Consider the following 23,229-nt stretch of genomic DNA (forward strand, 5'->3'; position numbering starts at 1 on the left):
TAAACTGTAGAAGTCTTGATTCTGTCAACTAGTTCAGGTGGGTGTGTCTGTCTCTCATGGGTAAAATACCCAGTTTGTTTAGTTAGTGAAAAAGGGCTGGGATATACAAAACAAGCAGGAAAATCTGAGTTTTCAGAGTGAAAATTGCATCAGTGGCATGCAGAGCTCAGAGCTGATGGTGGAAAGGATCAGCTTCCAGCTGGGTCGGTTAAGGGTTGGCATCACTGCAGCCTTGCTTAAGGAAGAGTCAGGATGAAGATTTGGTTCAGGGCAGAGCTGGATCTCCACACTCTTTCTTTTGAGGGTTATGGACATCAGGGTGGGAATTCACCTGCAGTCTTCCTCAGCCAAAGCATGTGGGGTAAGGCCATAAAGTGACACGAAAAAAGAGCATTTTCAGAACAATTTCAGAAAGGAACAAGTCTGGACCGGACCTATACATATAGTGTGAAACTGAGCCTCGAAGCAAATACAATTCAATACTGACATTTAGAAAAAAGAATATGGATTTTGGAAGAGTTGGTGTGCTTTGATGCCTGGTAGAGGTTTATGCTAGGCTTAGGAAATCCTGTTCACCTCACAGAGACTGTAGGTAGGACTCAGAGGTCAGAATGTCCTTCATCCCCTTAGATATCTTGTTAGGGATGGTGTTAAGGAAATTAGGGAAATTCCACTCAATTCCAACAAATTAGCTGTGCTGTGGGCTCTGTCCTTATTTGAAACTGCATTTTCTCCTAATACACATTTTCTGAACTCCAGAGCTGTTGTTCCAATTTCCTTCAAAATGCTGAAGCTTTGTTATTGTCCATCATTGCATCACATAGAAAAGACAGATATTGCTAGAGTGCATATTTTATTCATTAATATTCTTAGGATTTGTTTCTATTATATATGCTCATTTGCAAGAAAATCCCTTTACATGAGTTCATGAATTTCCATGGATCTCATTTCTCTTTCTTTTCTTCTTTATTCTAATTTCTATTCATTAGAATATTATTTCTGTTAATTCAGAAAATGTATTAACATTCCAACATGTTTGAACATGGGGATAATATCAGGCCTCATGTCTAGCAGGATTTTAACTTCTGGAAATTTTATCCATTTTTTTCAACATAAAGACTTTGGGATTGCCTGATACCCTGATCCATGCAGAGACTGCCCCTCTGTAAAAAACACATTCCAACCTGGCTTTAGGAATATAAATGTATTGAGATTTTTGTTAGCTGCATCATCTTTATTTCTTATATCCTTCTTATACAAAATATTGATAGGATAAAAAATCCAGTTGCATTCTTTTCATGGTCAATCTCTGGCTTATTCCAGCATATATGTTCCAAACTGCCCTTAGAAAGACAAGGAAATTAGAAGTTCTGATTATTAGCACAACTTCTAGTGGTTCTCAAATCCCTTGCAATTTGTAGCTCCTTTTTCTCTATAATTGCTTCCAAAAACACTTCATTGTTTTTTACAAGCTGTTTTCTAGACAAGGAGAATTGAAATGTTAAACGTTGCCAACAGAAAGGTGTTTCTTGTTCTAAGTACAAGGTAGTTATTGTAATCTTTCAGATTCAATCCTATAACATGTCCACAGAAAATCCCAATTTTCTGCTGGTGGAAACAGGAGAACAGCGTTCCTCTGTATTTCTGTAGAAATGGGCTGCTCTTAGCAATTCTCTGAGTTTGGTTTAGCAATAACACTGACACTGGCCCTAGTGCTGTTTAGGAACAGCATGAAATGATGAATGATGTCACAAAAGCTCCTGGCAGAATGATGTTGATTTGTTCTTTGCCATCACCTCTTTGGCCAGCAGAGCAATTGTGTCAGGGTTTGGACTCTAACATACTGACCCCTTCCAGGCTCCTAAAGCATTCTGTGTTTTACTGAATTCCTTTGCTCTCATTCTTGATTTGAGTCATGTGCAGCAGTCTGTGGTGTCACTTGTGTGCAGCCCTTCCCACATGGGGTCAGTCCCCTGTTGGGAGCTGATGAGCAGCAGCGTTCAGCCCCACAGCCCTCTGCAAGGTCACAGCCTCACTTGGGGATAAACAATGCACCAATTGAGAGTTAAACAAGAGTTTCTGTGTTTCCTTGGCAGTCCTGTGCACCTACTGCCAAATGAAACATCCTTGTCTCTCCAGCATCTGCCCTGAACTCAGTTTGATCCTTGAAACTCAATTTGATCCTTACCCCTCCCTCCTTTCCTCTTCCCCTGACAGCACAGTTTTATCAGAAGCTGGAAACCCATCTTACCTCTGGATATAAATTTCCTCTTTGGTTTTCTGCAGATGTCTTCAAATGTCAGCGTGGTGGGGCAGGCTGCCTGAAATTTTTAATGTGCCTGCACAGGGATGTGTATTTAAAATTGGTTTTAAGAGCATAAAGTTAGCCTAATGCAATGAATGGAGTTGATTTCAATTGATTGCAGTGTGCAATCTAACCCACTCACAGAAACCCATGAATAAGAGATGCAGGGTGGATCTGACAATTACCAGGGGAGCACAGTGCATATCTTCAGCAGCCTGATGGAGGGGGTGCTGCTTGGGTCAGCTGCTTTGTTTAGTTATGGACTATATTTATTTATGGACTCATTCTTTAGGTACCTGTCTCTGCTCAGGTCAAGCACATCCACTCCAAACCACAAATGCCAGGAGCTTCAAACTGGACAATCCACAGTAACTCCTTTCAAAACATTTTTCTAATCTCAAACTGATCAGTCAACTCTGTTTCTCAGGTGGCTGAGGGTATTTCAGCAAGAAATTTCCCAAAAACGTGAATCACAGTGGAAATTGGTGGCATCTGAAAGGGAATGGACAAAACTACAACACTAAACTTTATTTCAGTGATGTCCAAGTAGTTTATAAAGATTGGTGGTGTATGTGCCCCAAAGGAACAGGAGGCAGACTTCCTACTTGAATTTATGGTTTTTGAGGGATTTGTATTATAAAAGGTCTGGAATATTCTGAGCAAGTCTATTAATATGGGGGCCTGTTATTCAACTTGTTTTGGAATGGAGCTTGGTAGATTCATGGATGGAAATGTGGAATATAAATGGAACACTCTCCATTAACATCTGAGAATCCAATGAGAATAAATTTTGTTCATTATACTCTAAATGATTTTCAGGCCTAGATGGAAATGAGAACCAGGATATCATCACGAAAGATAAAGAAATATCCACCAAGGCTAAAATCTTAATAACCAGGCAGTAATAATGGTTGTATGTGCTGTGTATAAAGGCTGATGTGTCCTGAAAAATCTGAGCACCAGCCCTCAGAATACCCATAGGTCCCATAAGGAATGTCTGCTTCCTAAAACAAAAGTGGCAAACTACCACTAGGCACTTGTGAAAACATCAGCCAAACTTTTAATCCATCTCCTTTTACACAAGCAGCCAGGCAGTCTGTTCATGTTTTACCTGATACTGTAATTTGACAGCTCTGTAGAAAGAAAGAAGCCAAATCTGAAATTCATAGGCAATTCAGCAGGTGGAAAGCAGAAAGTCATTACTTTCCAATAATCCCAGATATTTAACTTTCTTTTCTGAGAAGTAGGTCAGAAACCAATCTGCATGGTAAACAGTTATTGTCATGTGGAAAATAGCATTTTTCTCTCTGAAAACTGTGTTGGCAATATTTGGATTCACTGCTAATATTACTCTAGTTAATGACAGTTTCCAGTTTGCTTCTGATTAACCTGGGCTTTTAATACTCTTTATACTGTTCACTTAGTTTAGCTGTCTCTAGACCATCAGGCACTAGTTTTCTATGCAGCCTGGGAGCTCTCAAATAAATAAGAAACTTTTGTCACCTATGTGAAGGCAGAGCTTTGGGCACAGGCAAAGGTGGTAATGGCCAGGGAGCAAGAGGAGGATTTTTAAAGAGAAATACCCATGACCGTAGTGCTTTCAACTATTGCTAAGCTTAATGTGGCTAGAGAAAAGGAGGTGTATGGGGATCTGGGAGAGTTCAAGGAGAAACGTCCACCACTGGTCCTCAGGATGAACTCTAAAAATGCCAGCAGAAAGGGGAATTGGGTACCACAGTGTGATAAACCGGGTCACTGAACTGATCCAGGCCAAAAATAAACTGCAAAATCTCAAAAAGGTAAGACACACAGGTTTGATATACCCCATTGCTCCTATATTTAGTTAAGAACCAGCTTTTGGGAAAAAGGGTTTCCTCAACCCAATTTGCCCTTGAAAGAAAGTGCAGAGAGCCACAAGCAGAGTTGTTCCACCTTGCTGGGGAGACAGAATAGCAAAGAGGCCTTGAGTTCTTTGTTGATTACATGTAATAAGGTTTGCTTAATGTTTTCTATCCTGGCAAAGAGGACTGCATGCAGGCAAAACAGAGAGGGGGAGAAAGCAACTCATACTTCTGTTCTTATTTGATTTTAGATATAATAATTTTAAATAACTCACAGGGAAAATCTGCAGCACTGACAACACAAGGCTCTGTTTTAGATCTAAAGGATGTGATTAGCAATCTGGGTTTTAAAAGTATTTTAGAAGCTTAATGGCCCCATGGAAGGAATAGTGGTAGTCTGATATGTAGTGATGATGTCTGAATTAGTAGTAATTTACAAGCTGAGGCCTGTTTTATGTAAATTAAAATGCAGTGTGTTTAGCTGCAAAGTTATCGTGCCTCTTATACTAATGTGGCAAATTCCCTAACTGCTGTGCCATAATATGGCCAGTTACAGACTCTATAACCCAATGTCTCAGTGATTTAGGAAGTGTTTAAGCTACACATTAAATTAAACACATAGGAGTTAAAAAGGAAGAGTTCACCCCTGATGCAGCCTGGTAATCATCACTGAATTGATTCTGTACTAATATTTTGAAATGAGATTTGTTTTCTTGTTTTACTCAGTGTGTTAATTTGTTTAATTTATTAAATAGCTTGTGTCTGTTTCTGAAGAATGTAATTAATAATTAAGGTAATTAACCAAATCAATTCTGAGGTACCTTTCCTTGTATTACATTAAGAGGAGCATATACATCTTTCCTCAGTTTACTATCCCTAATTAGTGTATGATAAATTTTGAATAAAATCTGAATTTCAGTGGGGTGAGCAGTGGGGTGAGCTGGGGAGATGCCTGTAGGTAGGGTAGAATATTCCTTATTCTTTCTGGTTTGGTTTCATCTGTGAAGCTGCAGACTTTAGCCAGAGCATCTGAGATCATGGAAATTAGGATAATGCAATGAATGGACTTGATTTCAAATGATTGCACTACACATTCCAACCCTCTCACAGAAACCCATGAATAAAAATCTAATGTGAAATGACAGGTGGAGCATTTGCTCAGCTTTGGACAAGGCATGATGAAGGTGGTTAAGGATGTTGTCAGCCCTTGTAACCTTGTTAGATATAATCCAAAACTGGGAGAAAAAAAGAAAAGGGGAAAAAAGGAAACACAGCAACCCCCTGACAATTGGTAGAAGGTTTGCTGCCATATAATTTCAAATTATTGGGTTGTTTTTCTATAAAATCAGAATAGATATATGGATATCTTCAGAGAGCTGTAGCAATAAGCAGGGAGACAAAAAAAAATTACCATCAGAAGTTAATAGGTCTTAAAATTCAATTAGCAATTGAATTGAAGAGAGCAAGTGTTTTCTAAAGAGTACTGCATCTCACTCTTCAAAGACCTGTGATTATCTTGGAGTGTTATTTCTCAAGTCACTGAGTTCACTCTCACATTTGCAGTATATATCTTCATGTTTATCTAGGGGGTTTTTTTCATCTATTGTGTCTTTTCTGATGAAAGATCTCAAAACTGAAGGCAATCAAAACAGTGTTCTGGCTCCCCTTGCACAGGGATGAGATGGAGTGAGATACCAGGAGAAAATTTCTCCTTTTTTTTTAAATTCATCTTAAGCAGTTCCACAGGGATAGAGCTTTTAAGAGCTAGGTAGAGGATTTAGCAACACATCATGCTCAGCTAAATCACAAATTGAATCCAAGAGCCTTGCTCAAACACGTGTAAGCCCATGTGAGGTTAGTGTAGCCAAAAATAAATACAATCAAAACTAGTGCCTCCTCTCCTGGAAGCAAAATGAGCACGTGCTGTTCAGCCCTGGGACTCCTCAGAGCACGCATGGAAATGTTTTGATGTCTGAAGGAAGTCCAGCTCCTGAGGAATGGCTGCTCCAAGCTAAGCCTTGAGGCAGGTTGTGGTAAGAACACTCCTTTAAGCAGTAGAGCTCAGGGGCTGGATGTGCTGCAGTGCAAATAGCAGTTACTTGTGGATATGTGAAGTAGGCTTTAGAATTTGGGAGTTTTAGGACTTGGATCCATAAAAAGAAGGGTCAAAGAGTGGAAACAACAATAAAAGCATGAATAGCACCTCTTCTGTTTGTTCGTTCTTCAGGAAAATAAAGGAAAGTTTGGAGTGCTTTCCTGTTAAACTCAACAACTTGATCCACACGCTGGTGCAGATGTCAGTGGGGAGCTCTGCAAAGCCTCCAGCTCCAGAGAGTGTCCCCCAGGAGTGGATGGTGCTGGACACAGAGAGGTCACTCTCACGGGCCACCATTCTCGGATTCAGCAGAAGGCCAGACCCTGTAGGTATTATCCTCTTTTCTTGCCCTCATTTACCTGATCTTTAATGACACTTTTAAGAACTCGTGCAGTCTCCCTCCTCCTTTATAGAGATGTGCTTGTGCTCCATTAAAAGCATCATGGGATGAATAGTGGTGCCATAAGCAGTGAGCTACCAGAGAGCAAAAGCGCCAGGCATACAGATATTTGCAGGGAGCCATTAAGGAGAGCAGTTCATTCCCTATAGTGAAAAATAAATCAAGGGCTAATTAAAGCATCCAGAAGGAAAGCATGGCACAAAATTAGGAAGCCTAATAGAAATTGGAGGCTGTTATATGTTGCTTTAATGGTGCACTATTAGTTTTCACACACTGCAGTGATCTTTCAGTGTTTGAGTTGTATGCTACCCAGGCAAGTTTCTCTTCCTGTGGAACAAGGACTATGAATTACAAACTGAATTCTCTGGCACTTGGCACTACATTAAAGGAAGGTTTTTCTTTGTTGAAATCATCCTATATATTTTCTTCTACTTTTTTTTTTTTTAATTTCTCTCTTTGATAATTTCTCTGCTCTGTCTCTCTTTTTTCCCCCAACACAGATATATCTCATCCAGGTGGTGCAGACCTGCAACGTGGTCACCTTCGTGGAAAAATCATTCCACCAGTTCTCAACACTTCACAGCCATCTCCAGATGCAATTCCCATCTCATGCCCTCCCAGAGTAAGGCATAATAGTCAATGTTATTCTGCTGTTAAGGGGTTCTCTCTTCTGTGCTCAGATAAATCTGTGAGAATATTCACAGCAGATGTATTTTTAGAAACACAAAGGCTGAGTGACATATTCTATCAAGCCTCCTATTCAGCCCCAGAAGGAACTGAATCACAGGCCATTGTGGCAGTCTAAGTTTTATATGTTATTGTTCATATTTTTAATGGGAGGAGAAAAGGGGAACAGCTTGGGCCTGAAAAAACTTCTCATTAAATTAAAGGGTAAATGGTGTCAACTTAATTAAAGGCACCTTTAATAATTTTTTACTTTCTTCATGATGTTTATCAAAACTCATGGCAAGATCCTCATGTTAAAGTAATGTAGGGATGTTCGCAGTGGGTCAGAACAGAAACCTCTGACTCTAGCACCATGATGAACATTTTTACAACATGGTGCACATTCCCCCAGCTGAGAAATACACAATAATTTTATGTACTGTCCTGCTCCCTAGCCCAGTACTTTGTGCCTCACATAATTCAGTTTAACATCCTTTGAAAAATCTGCAGTCGTTAGTTGCAATAATTCTGAATATTACTTTCTATCCATGTGCATGTCCTTTCCTGCTTTTCATTTTCTGAATGCTATTTCTTTACAGTTTCCTGGGGTAGTGAGTCTCATGGTTTATTTCTATCTTACAGAAACCAGCTTTGTCTTATGTGATTGCCCATGGCTTTAGAAATACAAGTGCTTTCTTCTACATATATCATATACCTTGTGCTGCATACACCAGTGTGTACATAGTCCTCTCTTAGAGAATCTTTCTGACTCACCTGGTACAAGCCCTTCTTCAATCTCAATCTACAAAAAACCATAAATCTGCCCTAAAATACCAGCAGCTTACTTAAACCAAGCTGAGATTTAAGTGATAGGCTTGAAAAAGAGAAAGGTCTTTGGATTTGACATGAAGTAAATAACCACAAACAACATGGTTAGAACTTAAAGTCCACAAATTTCAGATCCAAAGCTGATATTCCCCTGAGCTCATGAGAAGCATGCTGAAAAGATGGCTTAAGGCTAGTTAATTCTACAGAATCTGTCTCCTGCCTGAGGGGATTTTATTGACTCCAATTTGATTCATTATGGCTTTCTCACATGAACTGGTCTGTGGCAGCTGGTGAGAATTGAAATTTCACTAAACAAATACTGAAAAAAAATTGTTTGAATCATGGTTTTGATTTGGAGGTATTGCAGGATAACTATTGGGTTGTAAAATAAAATATTTAACAAGGACCTGTTTATGAATTTTTTCTGTGGTGAGAAGAGCCCTTTGAAAAGAAAATACATTTCTCTTCAGAAACACATAAACCTCAGAAACCCTGTAGTGAATTTCAAAAATATTATTAGTAATTTCTCAGATAAATCTACCTCTGATAAAATCCTTTGCAACATTTTCACAGCTAAAGAGCACTTCAGAACTCACTGAGGGTAAATCTGCATATACTGAGGCTGTCTCTAGGAGCTCCAGTGCTTTATTGCCATAATTCAGTCCCAGCAGTATCCTGTCACTGCAGGATCTTTCCACAAGATTGTATTTAAACAATTCATTTTATGATGTTTTTTGATAGGCATGTTTTTTAATGTTGCAATTTTGTGTTGTGTTTTAACAGAACTTCATTAATTGGAGATTTTTCATGTATCCCAGATTTTATTCTAATAATAAAAACCTAATTATTTCTTTACAGGAAGTTATTACTGAAACTGCCATTCCATATCAGACCATTAGTCTGCCTGTGTGCTACAAAGCTCCAGCTCTGGCTGATGCCAGATGCTTCAAAGGAAGGAAAAAGCCTTGTTCCACAATGTAATCACAAAATCAGTTTAAAAGTGTCTGATTGAAAAATTTAAATGTTTAATATTGCTAGAATAATTGGAACTGCTAACAGAAAGGACTTGGTTTCTGCTTTGTAATGATTCTATGGAATTGTACATATTCATGTCTCATTAGGAGAAAACAATGAAATATGAGAGTGCTTCATACAAGTGCTAAATACTGAGTGTATTGTAAGAAGCAAATGGCAAAAGCTCAGAGTTCCCAGACTCTGAAATTCTGCTATTGACAGGTATTCATCCAGCCCACGTTTAAAAGTTAGAAACACAGCTGCCCTTGCACTCTAGCACCATCCTTCTCTTTTGATTTCTGAGAGGGTATTAATCGTGTTTAATTATTTTTTGTGAAGTGCCAACAACCTTTTCACCCAACAAAACCTATAGGTGACATAACTGATACAGAGAACACTGTTCAGACAAGTAGGAAATGCAATGTTCTGTGTAGAACATTTGCACATGGTGCAAGTTTATATTTTTCTGATCTATTTCAAATAGATGCCTGTTGCAATAGGACACGAAATATAATGACTGAAATTATAATGAAATATACTATAATACAAAAAATATGTATGCTGGAACTTCCAAAGTAAAAAGAAGAGAAATTTCTTGACCTCAATATATATAGAATTCATAAAGAGACCCTGGATGGGAGGATGAAATTGCCATCTCTCCAATGACACTGGTAAAACTAACAGTTTATCAAATTTCTCCTCCTCCAGAAAAGAATGCAAAAGTAATAATTATTTACCTAAAAGTGCATGAGAACTCCATTACAAAAATGTAAATATCAGAAGGCTTAGAAAAACTTAAAAAAATGAAACAAGAAATGCCACGTATCAGGTTGGGAAATTCACGTTTTCTAACACAAGGGCACCCTCAAGGGCAAGGCCACTGACAGCTCAGCCGTGATCCAACAAAGGCACGAAGAACTTTAAAAGAAGAGTTCAGTGCCACCACAAGGTTCACATTGTCCTTCACTCCAGCAGGCACTGGGGCCGTCAGTCTGCACTTTCTCTGTCCTCTGTTTGGCCACTGTGCTCTGGGTGCATCTTCTGAGGGTCTGCACTTTCCAGCCAGAGCCTCTCTCTGTGTTACACAGACTGGTTCATTTTAAGCTGCTTCCAAACTGTTCTCCTCTCCCAGCCCTTGAAAGAAGCCTCTGTGTGCCAGATGACCTGGGCTCTATTTTTATCTGTGCTGTTCACATGTGTCATGAGCCAGGGTCGTGTCACTTTTCCCTCCTCATTGTGTGTCCTGCCACTGTGATTTTGTGAGGGAAGAGTCTCCTCTTCCTGCCCATCTGTGCAGCCCCCAAGTAAACCCTGGTCCTCCAGTGCCAAGGGCAGGGACCAGCAGAAGTTCATCCATACATGAAGCATACTGATGTCATCCTACTCCCTCTCTGGTTTAATCCCAGACTAAGTCACACCAGAGCTGAGTTCTTCCCTACAGGATTTTGCAGCTGCCTTCCTAAAGGCTGGCCAAGTGTATCACAAACCAGACAGACCCTTTGTCTGAACCCTTCAGACAGCTGTTGAGATCTATTGGATAGAAAAATGCTCATAGCAGTGATGCCTCAGGTTTAGCTTTTATATTTTTCAGCAAATGGAAATTTTGCTGCTTCAGTGTGTGGTCTGAGCTTCACATGAGGGGATGGTGAGCTCTGAGCACAGAGCAGGAAGACAAAACAATTCCTGCTCCAGCTGGGCACCAAGGACAAATGACCCAAATCTCAGCCCAGGAGCACAAACCCCGTGGGCTGGAGAGAGAAAAACAAGCAGGGTGGGACTGCCTGGGCTAAAGCTGGAATGGGACAATGAACTGCAAGGTGCAAATGGAGCAGAACTGATCCCAGGGACAGAGCCCGTGCCCGGCCGTGCATTTTGGGGCCGTTTTGGTTCATCTTGGGTGCAGCCCTGGCTGGGCTCTGGTGCTGCCCAAGGTGCATCCATGGAGGAGATCCTTTGGATAAATCCCTGCTTTGTTCTGTAACACTGTCCAGCCTCTGTTCTAGGGCAGCCTTCAGAAGGCATCAGCAGAAAAAAAAGAGGTTTGTAAAAAAGACATCCTTGACTATTTACAGTGGTGGTGGTGGGACATGAAATACAATCAGGTGAAAACTTCTACCTTTCTCTGCCTCATACATTAGAGGACATAAAGCATAATGTTAATTATGAATCCTGCTATTAGCAATCTGTATCATCAAGCCCATTATGTGCAATTTAACACAGATAGCTTTTCTGATGCTCCTTCAGCCTGGGAGATAAATACCCTTTGTCAGGGCAAGGTTAATACAAATTGATTATGTGTGTTGTTAAAACTCTAACCTTTTGACTGATCCAATATGCATTGTCTCTAAAATGCAAAGATGATTCAAATAAAAAATGGGAGGTTTTGACATTTTCAACCACCAAAGTATTTGAAAATTGACACAAGGCTATTCTATGCATGTGTAATTTATTTACTAACCCAAAATTAAATTCATCTTAATAAAAATTCAGCAAGAACATTACTTTTGCTATTTTTATTGTTATTGTTTTTTGCTGGGATTGATTTTGTTAGTGTGATGATCGTTTGTTTTCATAGATTATTTTTATTATGCTAGTACCTGAAATTAGATATGGGATCAGGGGCCTACTCTGAAAACCTTATCTACACTCTAAATAGCTGAGGTAAAAAATGCAAGCAATGATATATTCATCAAATGTCACATTGTTGCTGTAAGGCTTTGGTGCTCAATGTTCTGTGGTAAGGATATGTCAACTCTGGGCTCAGATCAGAGATCTGTTGTGCAAAAAGGCAATGTTTTCTTGGGATCATAAAGGGCCACTTATTCAGAGCTATTTAGAGACCATAAAATGCAAAGTGCATTGTCGGATTTGTTTATTTATTTACTTACTTTTAAATTAATTATTTAGAGAGAAAAAGTGCTTCAGTATGAGACAATTTAGCAGCAAATTATTAGAAGAAAGTGAATCGCTGTAATATGACCCTGTAAGCATTTCTTCCCTTACCTGCAAAATCTCTTAGGAAATCTTGGCTTTCTTCTCTTAAGTACAGCTGGAAATATTTTCAGCAAATACAGTGCAAGAGTTCTGCTCATAAATATTCTTCTTTTGCAGGTTTCCCCACTCATGGCATTTACCTTTTACGGATCTTGAACACAAGAGAGTGAAGGATTTGAACCTCTATCTGAAGCAGCTATTAAGTGGCTCCAGGAAAGTGGCTAATGTGAGCATTTCCAGTATTTCTTTTATTTGCACATGATTTCTAGTAGTATTTTCCAAAAGATTCAGGAAATTTTCCATTGCCTGTTTTGAAAAAAGAAATATACATAATTGACACATCTTCTAATGATGCATTTTGGGATGGAGCCATTGCAGCATTCATCAAAACTTAAGACAAAGACAAGTAGGACTGCGAAATAGTTTATTAGACCTGGCAGGGCATTTTTCAGAAAAAAAAACTTTGCTTCCTTTGCTGCCATCGAAAAGTAGTGATTCACTGAATTTTTGACAGTAAGGAGTAGGTTCTGAGAAATGTAACGTCTAAAAAAAGAAGTAAGCTTTGAAATATTGAAAAGTCTGATTTTGACAGTTGTTAAATGAAAAATTCCATTCTTTCAGCCCAGAAATACCCTTTTCAAAATGTATTTAACAGGTAGAAGGAAGTTTTGCAAACATAAGAACTAACCCAGAATGTTTCAATAACATCAGAATGATGCATTGAGTCCATTAAAACTGGTGTTTTCTCATTTTTTATTCATTGTTGTTTTCTGAGGCTTGTGGTTCTCCTGCTGCTTAAAAATGGAGACCCAAAATGGTAACAAACATTGACTTTTCATTGTTTGGGCCAGTACAAAGCCTTGTGCACCTCAGGGCCACAGCACAAACTGGGGCTGTTTGGGTTTCATAGGAGGAACAGCCAAAAGAGGGCATGAGAGGATGTTTGATCTCCAAAATCTCCAACATCTTGCAGGAGGGAAAAAAAAAAAGTTTGCTGCCTAACTATATAACTTTCCCAGCTGTGACTTTTTAATGGAGATTAAGGAGGAAATTTTCTATATGCAAAACAAGCAGAAGTTTTCTTATTAATATGAATATTATTTCTGAGCCCTCAGTTGAAATTGAGATTTCCAAAGGGGATTAAAACCTTTTTGACTCACTGAGTTACATGTAATTTGGTAATAACAGCTGACTTGGGTGCTTGGCTCCTTTGACTGACACTGCCAAATAATCTGCTCAGGTTTGGGTAGATTGTTGTGCAATAAAACCACAAGTTTCACCTCAGCATGAGGAAGGACTTTTTACACTGAGGGAGGCAGAGCCCTGGAGCAGCTGCCCAGGAGGTCATGGAGTTTCTGTCCCTGGGGACATTCCCAGCCCAGCTGGACACATTGCTGTGTCACCTGCCCTGGGTGACCCTGCTGGGGCACAGGGTTGGCCTGGATGATCTCCAGAGGTCCCTTCCAAGCCTGAGGATTCTGTGGTTCCTTTCTGACCCCCACGTCAGGGCCATGGGTTTATTTCACATCAGTGCCCTCAGTCACAGCTGAGGAAAAGCTGATCTAAGCCTGTGACCCAGAAATGAAGAGCTCAGTGTCTTCTGCTGTGCTCTGGACTGCTGGGAGGTACAGGGATTTTCAATTTGGGCCAAGCACTGCTGTGCAGGAGCCTAATCTACAGCTGGAAAATTAGGCTGCTGAAAGCCCTGGGACAGTCATAAAATCATTTCCCAGCGGTGCACAGGAGCTCTGCTGTGCCTCCTGCTCCATGGGGTGGTGCTCAGGCAGAGCAGGCTGCCTGGGCTCCCTCTCAGAAAACCCCAGTGTCCTTCCCAGGGTCCCTCCTGCTCCCTTTGAGGGTCTGCAGCACACAGCCCTGGAGCTGGGACATCCTCCCAGCCCTGGAACACAACCATGGCTGAGGGGTTGGAGGTAACTCTGGGCAGATGTGCTCAGGGACAGGCTCTGCTGTGGTTCTGAACCAGAATAAGACTGGTTTTAAGGAAAAGCTTTTTGGGAAGTCAATGTCATCATCTTAGGTGTGCAAGTGTGAAAAACTTGGCTGCATTGTAAAGTAAGTGTTCTAATTGGTTAGAACCAGAATTTGAAACTTTTTAGGAAGCTGTGCTGTGGCTCATCTGGGCACCTCACCCAGTGATGACATTAACTAACACAAGGTTTCCTGAGAAAAGCATGCATCACAAACAAAAGCTGCTTAGTAATGCATTATATTAATCAAGAATAAGACTTATTCATCTATCTGTTTATGACTATCACTGTGTATTGATTCTGCTTTTGAAGTGAAACCTTTAGGAACTGTTGAGAGCGAGGAATTTTCCAGGCTGGTACAGCCTGGAGGGCTGAACCACGAGCAGAAGAAAGCAATTTTGTACCTGTGAGGGCTGTGCTGGACTTGGAGGGCAAGGGATAAGAAGCAGAGGAATGAATGAGCAGATTGTTCGCATCCTAAAGTGCTGCTGCATGTGGGAAATCATCTTGCTCACCCTCATGCAGCTAACCTGCAATTCTGGATGATAACCTTTCAAGTTATTGATACTCCATAAACATTGAATCGTTATTTTTACCTCAATATGCTTCTCCTGCTGGGAGGTGGGAGAAATTTAGAAAATACTGACGTGTTCTGACCCACTTAGAACAAGGAGAGCAGTTGGTGGGTAATTTCCTTTGTATTCCCTTTTCTTTTACTTTTCACTTTCGTATGACTCTTTTAAAAATATCATGGTGTTACCTTGGCTTTAGCCTGAGCCTCCAAGCTAGGAGGCTTTCTTGGTAAAAATAAATGCAATTATTTTGTCCCTTTCCATGCCTATGACAACTTTGCAGTTGTCATAGGCATGGAAATTTGTCCTTTTTCTCAGAATGTTAAGGAGCCTGGCTGAAACCATTGAGTGAGATGTCAGTTTTCAAGCATTATCAAACTGTCATTCCTATGAAATAGTAAAACTATATAGGAGTAAATAATTAATTCATAAATTTGTGAAGAAATCTAGGAAGATCAGTTGCCTGTAGAACAGGAGTCCTTTTACTTTCTTTCTACAGTCATTTATGCTGAATTGTAGATGTAATTTATTGTAGCTGTAGAGTGGGCTGCAGTATTGTCTGAGATAGGGAGAAGAGCTTTTATTTCATTATAAAATACCCTTGTAACACTTGTAATCTCTGTAAACACATTAGCCTAAATGACTAGGCTCCATTTTCTGCTCTGAAGAATTTAGTCCAGTACACACAGGACTGAACACATGCTTGGTTCTACCAATAAAGTAATTATAAATCCTGGAAATGAAGAAAGAATCAGATTACATCCAAATTCCTTCCTCAGTCATGCCTTAAGTGCAAGCTTTTTAGTCCACACTAAGTTCTGATTATGAAAATGTTAATATAATTGAGAGTAAGTCAGAATGTCACTGACCTTTTCTTCTAAATGGTTGGAATGAAGGAGGAGAGGTGGAAAGCAGCTCCTTCTTATTTGCACTGGAGCTCAAATGGAATTAAATGTTTCTTCAAACCCTTCTTTAATGAACAGAAACTTTTTCTTCCTCTATCTCTGAATTTTAGTGCCAGATCCAGTAAATGCAGATACATCAGTTGGTGGAATATTTGTTCTTGGACCAGATTAAATCTTAAATGTGCTCATGTCCATCTCTGTTCAAGGGGATTTTTTTTCAGTCTATGATTTACTTTAAGCATAAGCCTCACTTAGTTACTTTTATTGAAGAATTGCCTAGAATAGGAGTCCTTTTTTAGATTCAGGTTAGCAGTGTTATAAATAACTCCCTCACCAGACTGTGTTCATGAACAAGCTGTATTCATTGCATCAATCACTAACATGCAGAAATTGATGAACCTTCATTGTCAAACTGAGTCAGTTAGGACAGGGTGAAAAACAGTTTTCTGCACCTTTTTATTTTATATTTTTTAAATTTCGTTCTACTTGTCCCAAACCAGTGTCAGTATTTCTGATCACAGCAAAATAATTTTTCATTTTGGGGCAGCTGCACCACTGCTGACTGACTCATCACCTGCATGCACTGAAATACCTGAGTTTTTTAGATCTGCAGGGCAAAATTCTCATCAATCTTCAGAATCCTTGAGTTTTGCTCCATTTACTGGTAAAGCTACCTGGTGATATCACCAATAAGAGGCGAAGCATCAAGAAATACTGAACTGAGTGTTGGTATAACATGGAAGAGGACAAAAATATGTTCTCAAAGCATACAGCAAGTCTGTGACAGAAGACAGCTGCTGACCATTGCTGTATTTTTCTGTTTCACTCAATTCCTGCTGAGGGATGGGCTGGATGGTGACTGCAGCCCAAATCTCATCCCATAAATTAGGGCTGCCCTAGTGGCTCCTCATTTTGTGGCTGTGTCATAGGAGGGTTGTGCGCTGCCTGGGGACACAAAATCAAGGTAAGGCTGCATTAATTGAGTCTGGTTTGGCCCCAGTGTCAAATACAACAGTAAGTGCAGGTACACAGTAGGTTAGTCTGTAAAAAAAAAAATAAATTATTTTGGAGTTTGAGTCTATAAGATTTTCTAAGTATCCAAATTAACAGAGGACTTTGGAGGTGAAGTAAACCTTGTACAGGCAGGTAAGCAAACAGTCATGGTGTTTCAGCTGTGGATAGGTTCTATAAACAGCTTTATAGTGACTTATAGGCTTTGTAAAAGGACTTTAAAGAGGATGTAAATGGGAATGATTGTAAATTATCTTCACTCATTTTCAAGCACACAGTAAAAACCAGGCCCACAGCATTGTTCTAGGGTGAATGATGTTTTACACTGCAAAAGTAATCAATTTGATAAGAGCTTGCCATATTTCATTTCTGTTTTATTCACTGGTGCTCCCTGGGATTTGCAGAGATGAAGAAAAAGCTCCCACATGCCTGTGTGGGGGTACATAAAGAGGGGGAACAAAGTGCTCCCAGGGTGTGTGAGTCCCTTGAACTCCACCAGTCTCTGTTCCTGCGGCAGGGCACCCAGCAGAGCCAAAATGGGGAGGGTTCAAAGTGCTCTCTCTTCCCCTGTCCTTTCCTCAAGTTATAACAGCTGCACCAAGGTCAGCTTTTTCTGGTTGCTTTCTTTCCTGCTGATTCTCCATCCTGTGACAGTATAACAGGAGCATGGGTGTTCTCTGACCCCAAATCTACTCCAGCACAGCTGAAAAGAAAGCTGGAAGCAGAGGGGAGGCTGCTTTTCTTTCTATTGAAATTAAATCTGCCTTGAAACCTGGCTGTGTTTCACAAACTGCTCACTGCTTTTCTAGTTAGTCTCTGATGGAGAGCAGCAGACAAATTCTATCATGCTGCAGTAGTGCAGGGCTGTGCCCGCCCCCCAAAGCCACTGAAATATTTTTATTTCACTTGTATTCTATTGCAAGTAAAGGTGGAGTTTGTGCCTTTTGAGTTAAATGGCTGAAAAAAGGTCTGTGAGTTCCAGATGGACCACACAGACCAGTCTGCTCCTGTTTTGGCTAATGTGCTGAGTGACCTGCAAAAAGTCAGAATTACCTGTTGAAGATTATTGTGTCATTAGGTAAGAATGGTTAGACAAATGATAGGATATCCTAAGTGTGCAATATTTCAGGGAATTTCCATTTACTGATTTAAAGGTAAGAATTCCAGGGGGGAAGAGGGTGAGGGAGTGCTTTGGTCATCCTCAGTGCCTTCCTTTCTGCCCAGACCATCACAGGGTCTCTGAGATTGTCACCCACTGTCACTTCTGGGTAACAGAAGCTGCTGGGTTAGAAATGGACTCTCTGCACCTTCAAGCAGCTCATACATTTGTTCAAAGCTCTGCTAGATCTGATTTTGTTTAGCAGTGTGCTTGGCTTAATTCTGTCACATTAGCTGGGGTGCAGCTGCTGGAGGTCTCACAAGATTCAGGAATCACCTGAAAGTTCAGTGTGGTTTTTGGAGGTTTGCTGAAAAAGGCACTTACACATTTTCTGGTGGAAATCTAAGTGGTGGAGCCCTGCAGCAGGCAGATTAGCACAGGTCAGGGGGAAATTGCTGTCTTTTAAATATGAGTGTGCAAAACGCTTCTCTGCTCAAACAGCCAGGAGACACCCCCAGTGCTTCTGAAGCACCTTGCCCTGCACAGGCTGCTGCATCTGCTGCTGCCACATGAGCTGCTCCATTCAGTTCTTGCATTCCTTCTGCCAACATCAGCCTTGCTGCTTCCCCTCAGGCTTCTTTTGGGTTTGATGGTCCCACAGGGTCCATGCCTGTCCTGCCCATGCCTGTTGTAAGTTCTGCACTTTTCCACTCCTGTGTCACCGTGATATTTTCTGAAAAATCCCTTTGCCAGGAGTTCTTCTCCTGGGAAGTTGAGAAGCTTCAGAGAAAAATGTAAATAATAATTATCTGATTGTTTCTCCTGTGTTTTGCTGCTTTGGAATGTGGTAGGTGATTCTTTCATTGGTTCCATGTGAATTGTTTTAACTTAATGACCAATCCCAGTCCAGCTGTGTCAGGACTCTGGTCAGTCAAGGTTTTTCATTATTCATTCTTTTCTGGCCTTCTAATGTCTCCTTTCTCTTTCTTTAGTATAGTTTTAGAATATAACATAATATAACATAATATAACAATCAGCCTTCTGAGAACTTGGAGTCAAATTCTCATCTCACCTCATCCTGGGGACCTCACAACACCACACTCCTGTACTTAAACCAAATGTGTTTATTTTTTCAGCCTTCTCTCCATTAGAATGAGATTTTGGAATTTTTGTGTGAAACAATCTCTGTAAATCTATTTACAAACCTCTTGCTTTGTATTATTTGTCTTGCATTTCCATTTATTGCAGAAAGAGTAGGTGGAGAGGAAGCAGAAAAAACACTATGCTGCTCAGAGTGGAATTTTTTATTTCTCTTTCAAGTCAGTTTGTGTATCTTTATTTCTACCTCCTGCCTACTTCTCTCAAGATCTTTGAAGTCATAGGGCCACTTGAGTTTCTCTGCTTATTTTCAGGCTGTCAAATAAAGGCTGGGCTGCCAAAAATATACTCTCAACCCTGGAGATTTCCTACACTTGGGACTTGTGCTGAAAGAGCAAGTGAAGGTCCCCTGGGGAATAACTGTGCTGTTTAAAGCTGCTGGAAGCTGTGGCAGGTGTATGGGCATTCCCCTGTCAGCTGTCTTCATCAGATGGGAGAATAATTACTCGTGCTCAGTACCGACAGGTGTATTGGCAGTCCACTGCTAATAACTTAAGGATCTGTCATTCAATTCAAGGAAAACAATTACATTGGGTTTTCTTTCTTTTTGTCTTTTTTTTCTTTTCCCTGATTTTTGTTTAAAAGAATATATCAGTGTGGGAGGAAAAACTCCAAACAGTAGTGAAAAATGAAAGGCAACTGTGAAAATAAACCTAGATTTCTAAATCTTAATCCCTCCACTGAACATACACATCTGTTCCTCTGTCTGCTGTAACCACATGTTAACTCCTCACTAGCTGCTTTTTTCACTACCCTGTTCCTTTCCTTTTTTCCTTACACAAATTATGCTACATCTTGTCAAATTGAAGGAACACAAATACTACTTGAAGTACATCTTGCTGATAAGAGACATATTATTTTCCACTGACTGGAAAAAAACAATGGTGACATTTTAATGCTAGAATCTGAAAAGTCTCTTGTCCTAGCCATTCATTACAGTGTCAGTCCATGTAACATCAGCATGAATGTAACAATTCTAACCCTCTTAAAGAATGGCCATTCTGAAATATGGCTTTATGAAAAGCCAATAAAATGCAATTACTGTCCAGCTTTGATTCAGAGTCATAAGAGTCCATTTAAGAATTCACATTTTTATTACCTTGCAAAATACTGAAATCTGGGGATTTGCTTTATTGTTTTAATTCTCTCCAGCTGAAGGTAACTACCTGTTATATATGTTCACTAGAGCAGCACAGGTCAGTACATAAAAATAAAAGTTATAGCAGTACATAAGGTGGATTACTCTTTTAAACAGGAGGGTGAAATACGATCATGCCTTTCACTCCCTGTGGGTTTCTGGTAGGATTTAACAGTGTATGGAGCTTTTCAGCACAAGTGTCCATTAAGCTGCTGTGGGAGGGAGGTTTGCACAATGTCTGAGCCTCAGGGAGGCACACACGAGGTCAGGTACGTGGGGTCAGCCCCGTGCCAAGGGCAAGTTCCCTGCTGGTTACACAGAGCTCAGAGTGGAGATGCTCTCCTGCCTTTGTTTCACACAGGGGCTGCTCTGTCACAGCTGCTCAGACAAATCTTGAGCTGCTGGACATGGAGCACAAGCACAAATCTGTGGCCCCACAGTGTGGGAATCCAAAATCAGAGGGTTTTGGGAAAGCTGCAAAAGGAAGGCCTCAGAGACAGCAGAACTGTGGTTGGAGCTAAGCAGGAGCCATGAGATTGGTCAGCAGAAAAATTATGTAAGGAGTAGAAAAGTAAGGACAAATAGAACAATGGTAGAATAGTGAACACTTGTCTAGAATAACTCCCTAAGCTACAGAAAAATTTATCTAGCAAGATATTAGGAATTTCTAAGCTTAATAATGGAGCTCTGTGTTTTAGGGCTTACAAGCAGGTATTGTATTTGAAATAAGCAAGCATTGTTTAACCAAAGGTACCTGTGCTTATAGTGGTTGGATGGAACTACTGTCAATGTGCTTTTGCTTTGTGTGATTGGTCAAAAAACTTATAAAGTGAGTTGTAACATTAAGTTCTTGCTCTGCTGCCTGGGATGTGAGCTGCTGGCATCTTCCCATTGTCATCACCATGCAATGAGGCTGATGCTAGAAAATAAAGCAGCTCAAGGCATGTTCCACATCAGTTCTGTCCTGTTTGTGATTTGGCCATACACAAATCTGTGGCCTCACAGCTCTGAAGTTTGTTGACAGATAGGGGCCAGGTAGGCACCAAAGCAGCATCCCTGAGAGTGCTAAAGGACACCTTCATCATCCTCCCTGTGCCACAGCAAAAGTCACTCCTGGGTTCCTAGCTCATCATCAAAAGAGAAAAGCTGCCTTTTATTGCTAACTGTAAAATGTTCATTAAAAATTACCAGTGAGCTTCTCGGGGGGGAATGATACAAGGAACAGAGTGCAACATATGATATTACCTGCAGTGTTTGTGTCCTCTTTCAGAATGAGCTTGTACTCAGCTTCTTCCTCAACTGGTCCAAAAATACCTTGGCAGAACACTCATCATCTCTGACCTTAGGTAGGTGGATTATCAGTCTTATTTCTTTTCTTAGAAATGATATTCCTTGATAGCTTTATGCAAAGGTGAGTCTAAAGTTTTTAGTTGGTTTGGGGTTTTTAGGATGTAAGGATACCAACAAATAAGTCCTGATTTCTCAAGGTCTTTGAAAATGTATTACTGACGTCACCTGTAGATTTCTTTCTCTTTCTCAAATTCCTTTCAGGCTTGCTTCATTTCTTTTTGAATAAACGTGCTTATATGCAAAGCAAAAGTTCATTTACACAAACTGTGGCAAGTTTCTTGTTTTACAAAACAAAATATTCAGAGATTTTGGAGGAAAGGATGTGAGTCATGACAAAGCACAATATGTGCTTGCACAAGCGAAGAAAATCAGGGGTGACTTCTAAAGTAATTTTCACAATGAGTGGAGCAAGTAAATAACAGAACATTATGTTAATGCTTAGGCATACATTATTAATGACTGTGGTAATTCACTCCTAGCTAAATGAGATGCTGCACCGTTCCCTTAGCCTATCTAAATACTTAACCCATTTCCCTCTTCTGTCCAGCCCCTAATTTAATCTAATTTCTGACATTACAGCATTAAGAGCCAAAGCATAAACCATAAAAAGTAAACTCTGAATGTTTATTGTCTTCCTCTGCCTTAGTTCTGCACTGATAATAATCTTCTGTACTCAGTTTTTAGGCAAAATAAAACCTCATAAAGGAGTCTGCAGCTGCACTCTGCACCACAACAATTCAGCTGGTTGTTATGTGCTCCAAGTGATAGGATGGTTTCCAAGATCATCAGTTTTCCACATTTCAGAAAGGATTGTATCTCTGCATATTTAGTTTGCATGTCCATTAAGTTAATTTAATCCCTCTGCAGACAGAGGTTTCATTATCTCTTTTGCTGGGACCAGTTTTTTTTAATCCATCAGAACAAAATAAATCCTATTCTGGCTTCTCAGCCTTTGGAAGATTCCCCCTGTGTGGAGTTTATTTGATTAGGGCATGCCATTATCATATTAAACCCATTATGACTACTGAAAATTACTAATGGTTGCTCTAACTTTTACAAAGGATCAGGGAGATAATGCAAAGATGTCCTAGGTACTAGGAACGTGTAATCTGGGTCCATGGGCTGCATCTCTCTGTCTTTAAGCAAAGTTACAGATGTCAGATGGAGCTGAGGCACAAGGCAATAAAAGCCCCAGGATAATTTTGGTATGTCACTATTATTCAGCTGCCTAATTCTTACAGAGAATCTGGGTGTGAAAGTTATATGCAAAATCACGAACTGAATCTGTAATAAAATTGAGAAATAACTTGCAACATCATAATTCCTACAGCAGTGACCTGAGCCAGTGTAGTCTGAAGGATGAGCTGCTACTGTCAGATTTTCTGGAAAAATCCCTTTGCCAGGATTTCTTCTTCTGGGAAGCCGAGAAGCCTTAGAGAAAAAGGAAAACAATATTATCTCATTTGCTTCTTCTGTGGTTTGCTGCTTTGGAATGTGGTTGGAGATTGTTTATCCAACATGTTAATTGTTTTGACTTAATGGCCAATCATGGTCAGGCTGTGTTGGGACTCTGGAAGCAGTCATGAGTTTTTAATTAGTATCTTGTTAAGCTTTCTGTATCCTTTCTCTATTCTTTAGTATAGTTTTAGTATAGCATTCTTTAATATAGTAACATAAAATAATCAAATAGCCTGCTAAGAACATGGAGTCAGATTAATCGTTTCCTTCCTTCCATGGGGGAAGGAAAATACCACAAAAAATACCACAGATGAGCCATCTATTTTTGTTGTCAGTGACAAAAAATCAAGGAAGAGAATGAAGAAACAGAGTCAAGAATGTGTTTAGTGGGTGTTTGATGAGAGCTG

At 40.1% G+C, this 23,229-nt stretch overlaps 1 protein-coding gene across 2 annotated transcripts in view; it reads left to right on the plus strand.

Moving 5' to 3' along the window:
• Positions 1–23,229, plus strand: part of PIK3C2G (phosphatidylinositol-4-phosphate 3-kinase catalytic subunit type 2 gamma) — a 190,691-nt gene that overhangs the window by 140,899 nt on the left and 26,563 nt on the right. For both annotated transcript variants that reach the window (XM_063155658.1, XM_063155659.1), the window contains 4 exons: positions 6,374–6,566; positions 7,142–7,263; positions 12,261–12,369; positions 21,285–21,360. In XM_063155658.1, coding sequence (XP_063011728.1) covers positions 6,374–6,566; positions 7,142–7,263; positions 12,261–12,369; positions 21,285–21,360 — 500 coding nt within the window. The remainder of the gene's footprint in view (positions 1–6,373; positions 6,567–7,141; positions 7,264–12,260; positions 12,370–21,284; positions 21,361–23,229) is intronic.

This window comes from Melospiza melodia, chromosome 4 (genome assembly GCF_035770615.1).
Source record: "Melospiza melodia melodia isolate bMelMel2 chromosome 4, bMelMel2.pri, whole genome shotgun sequence".
NCBI classification, from domain to species: Eukaryota; Metazoa; Chordata; class Aves; order Passeriformes; family Passerellidae; genus Melospiza; species Melospiza melodia.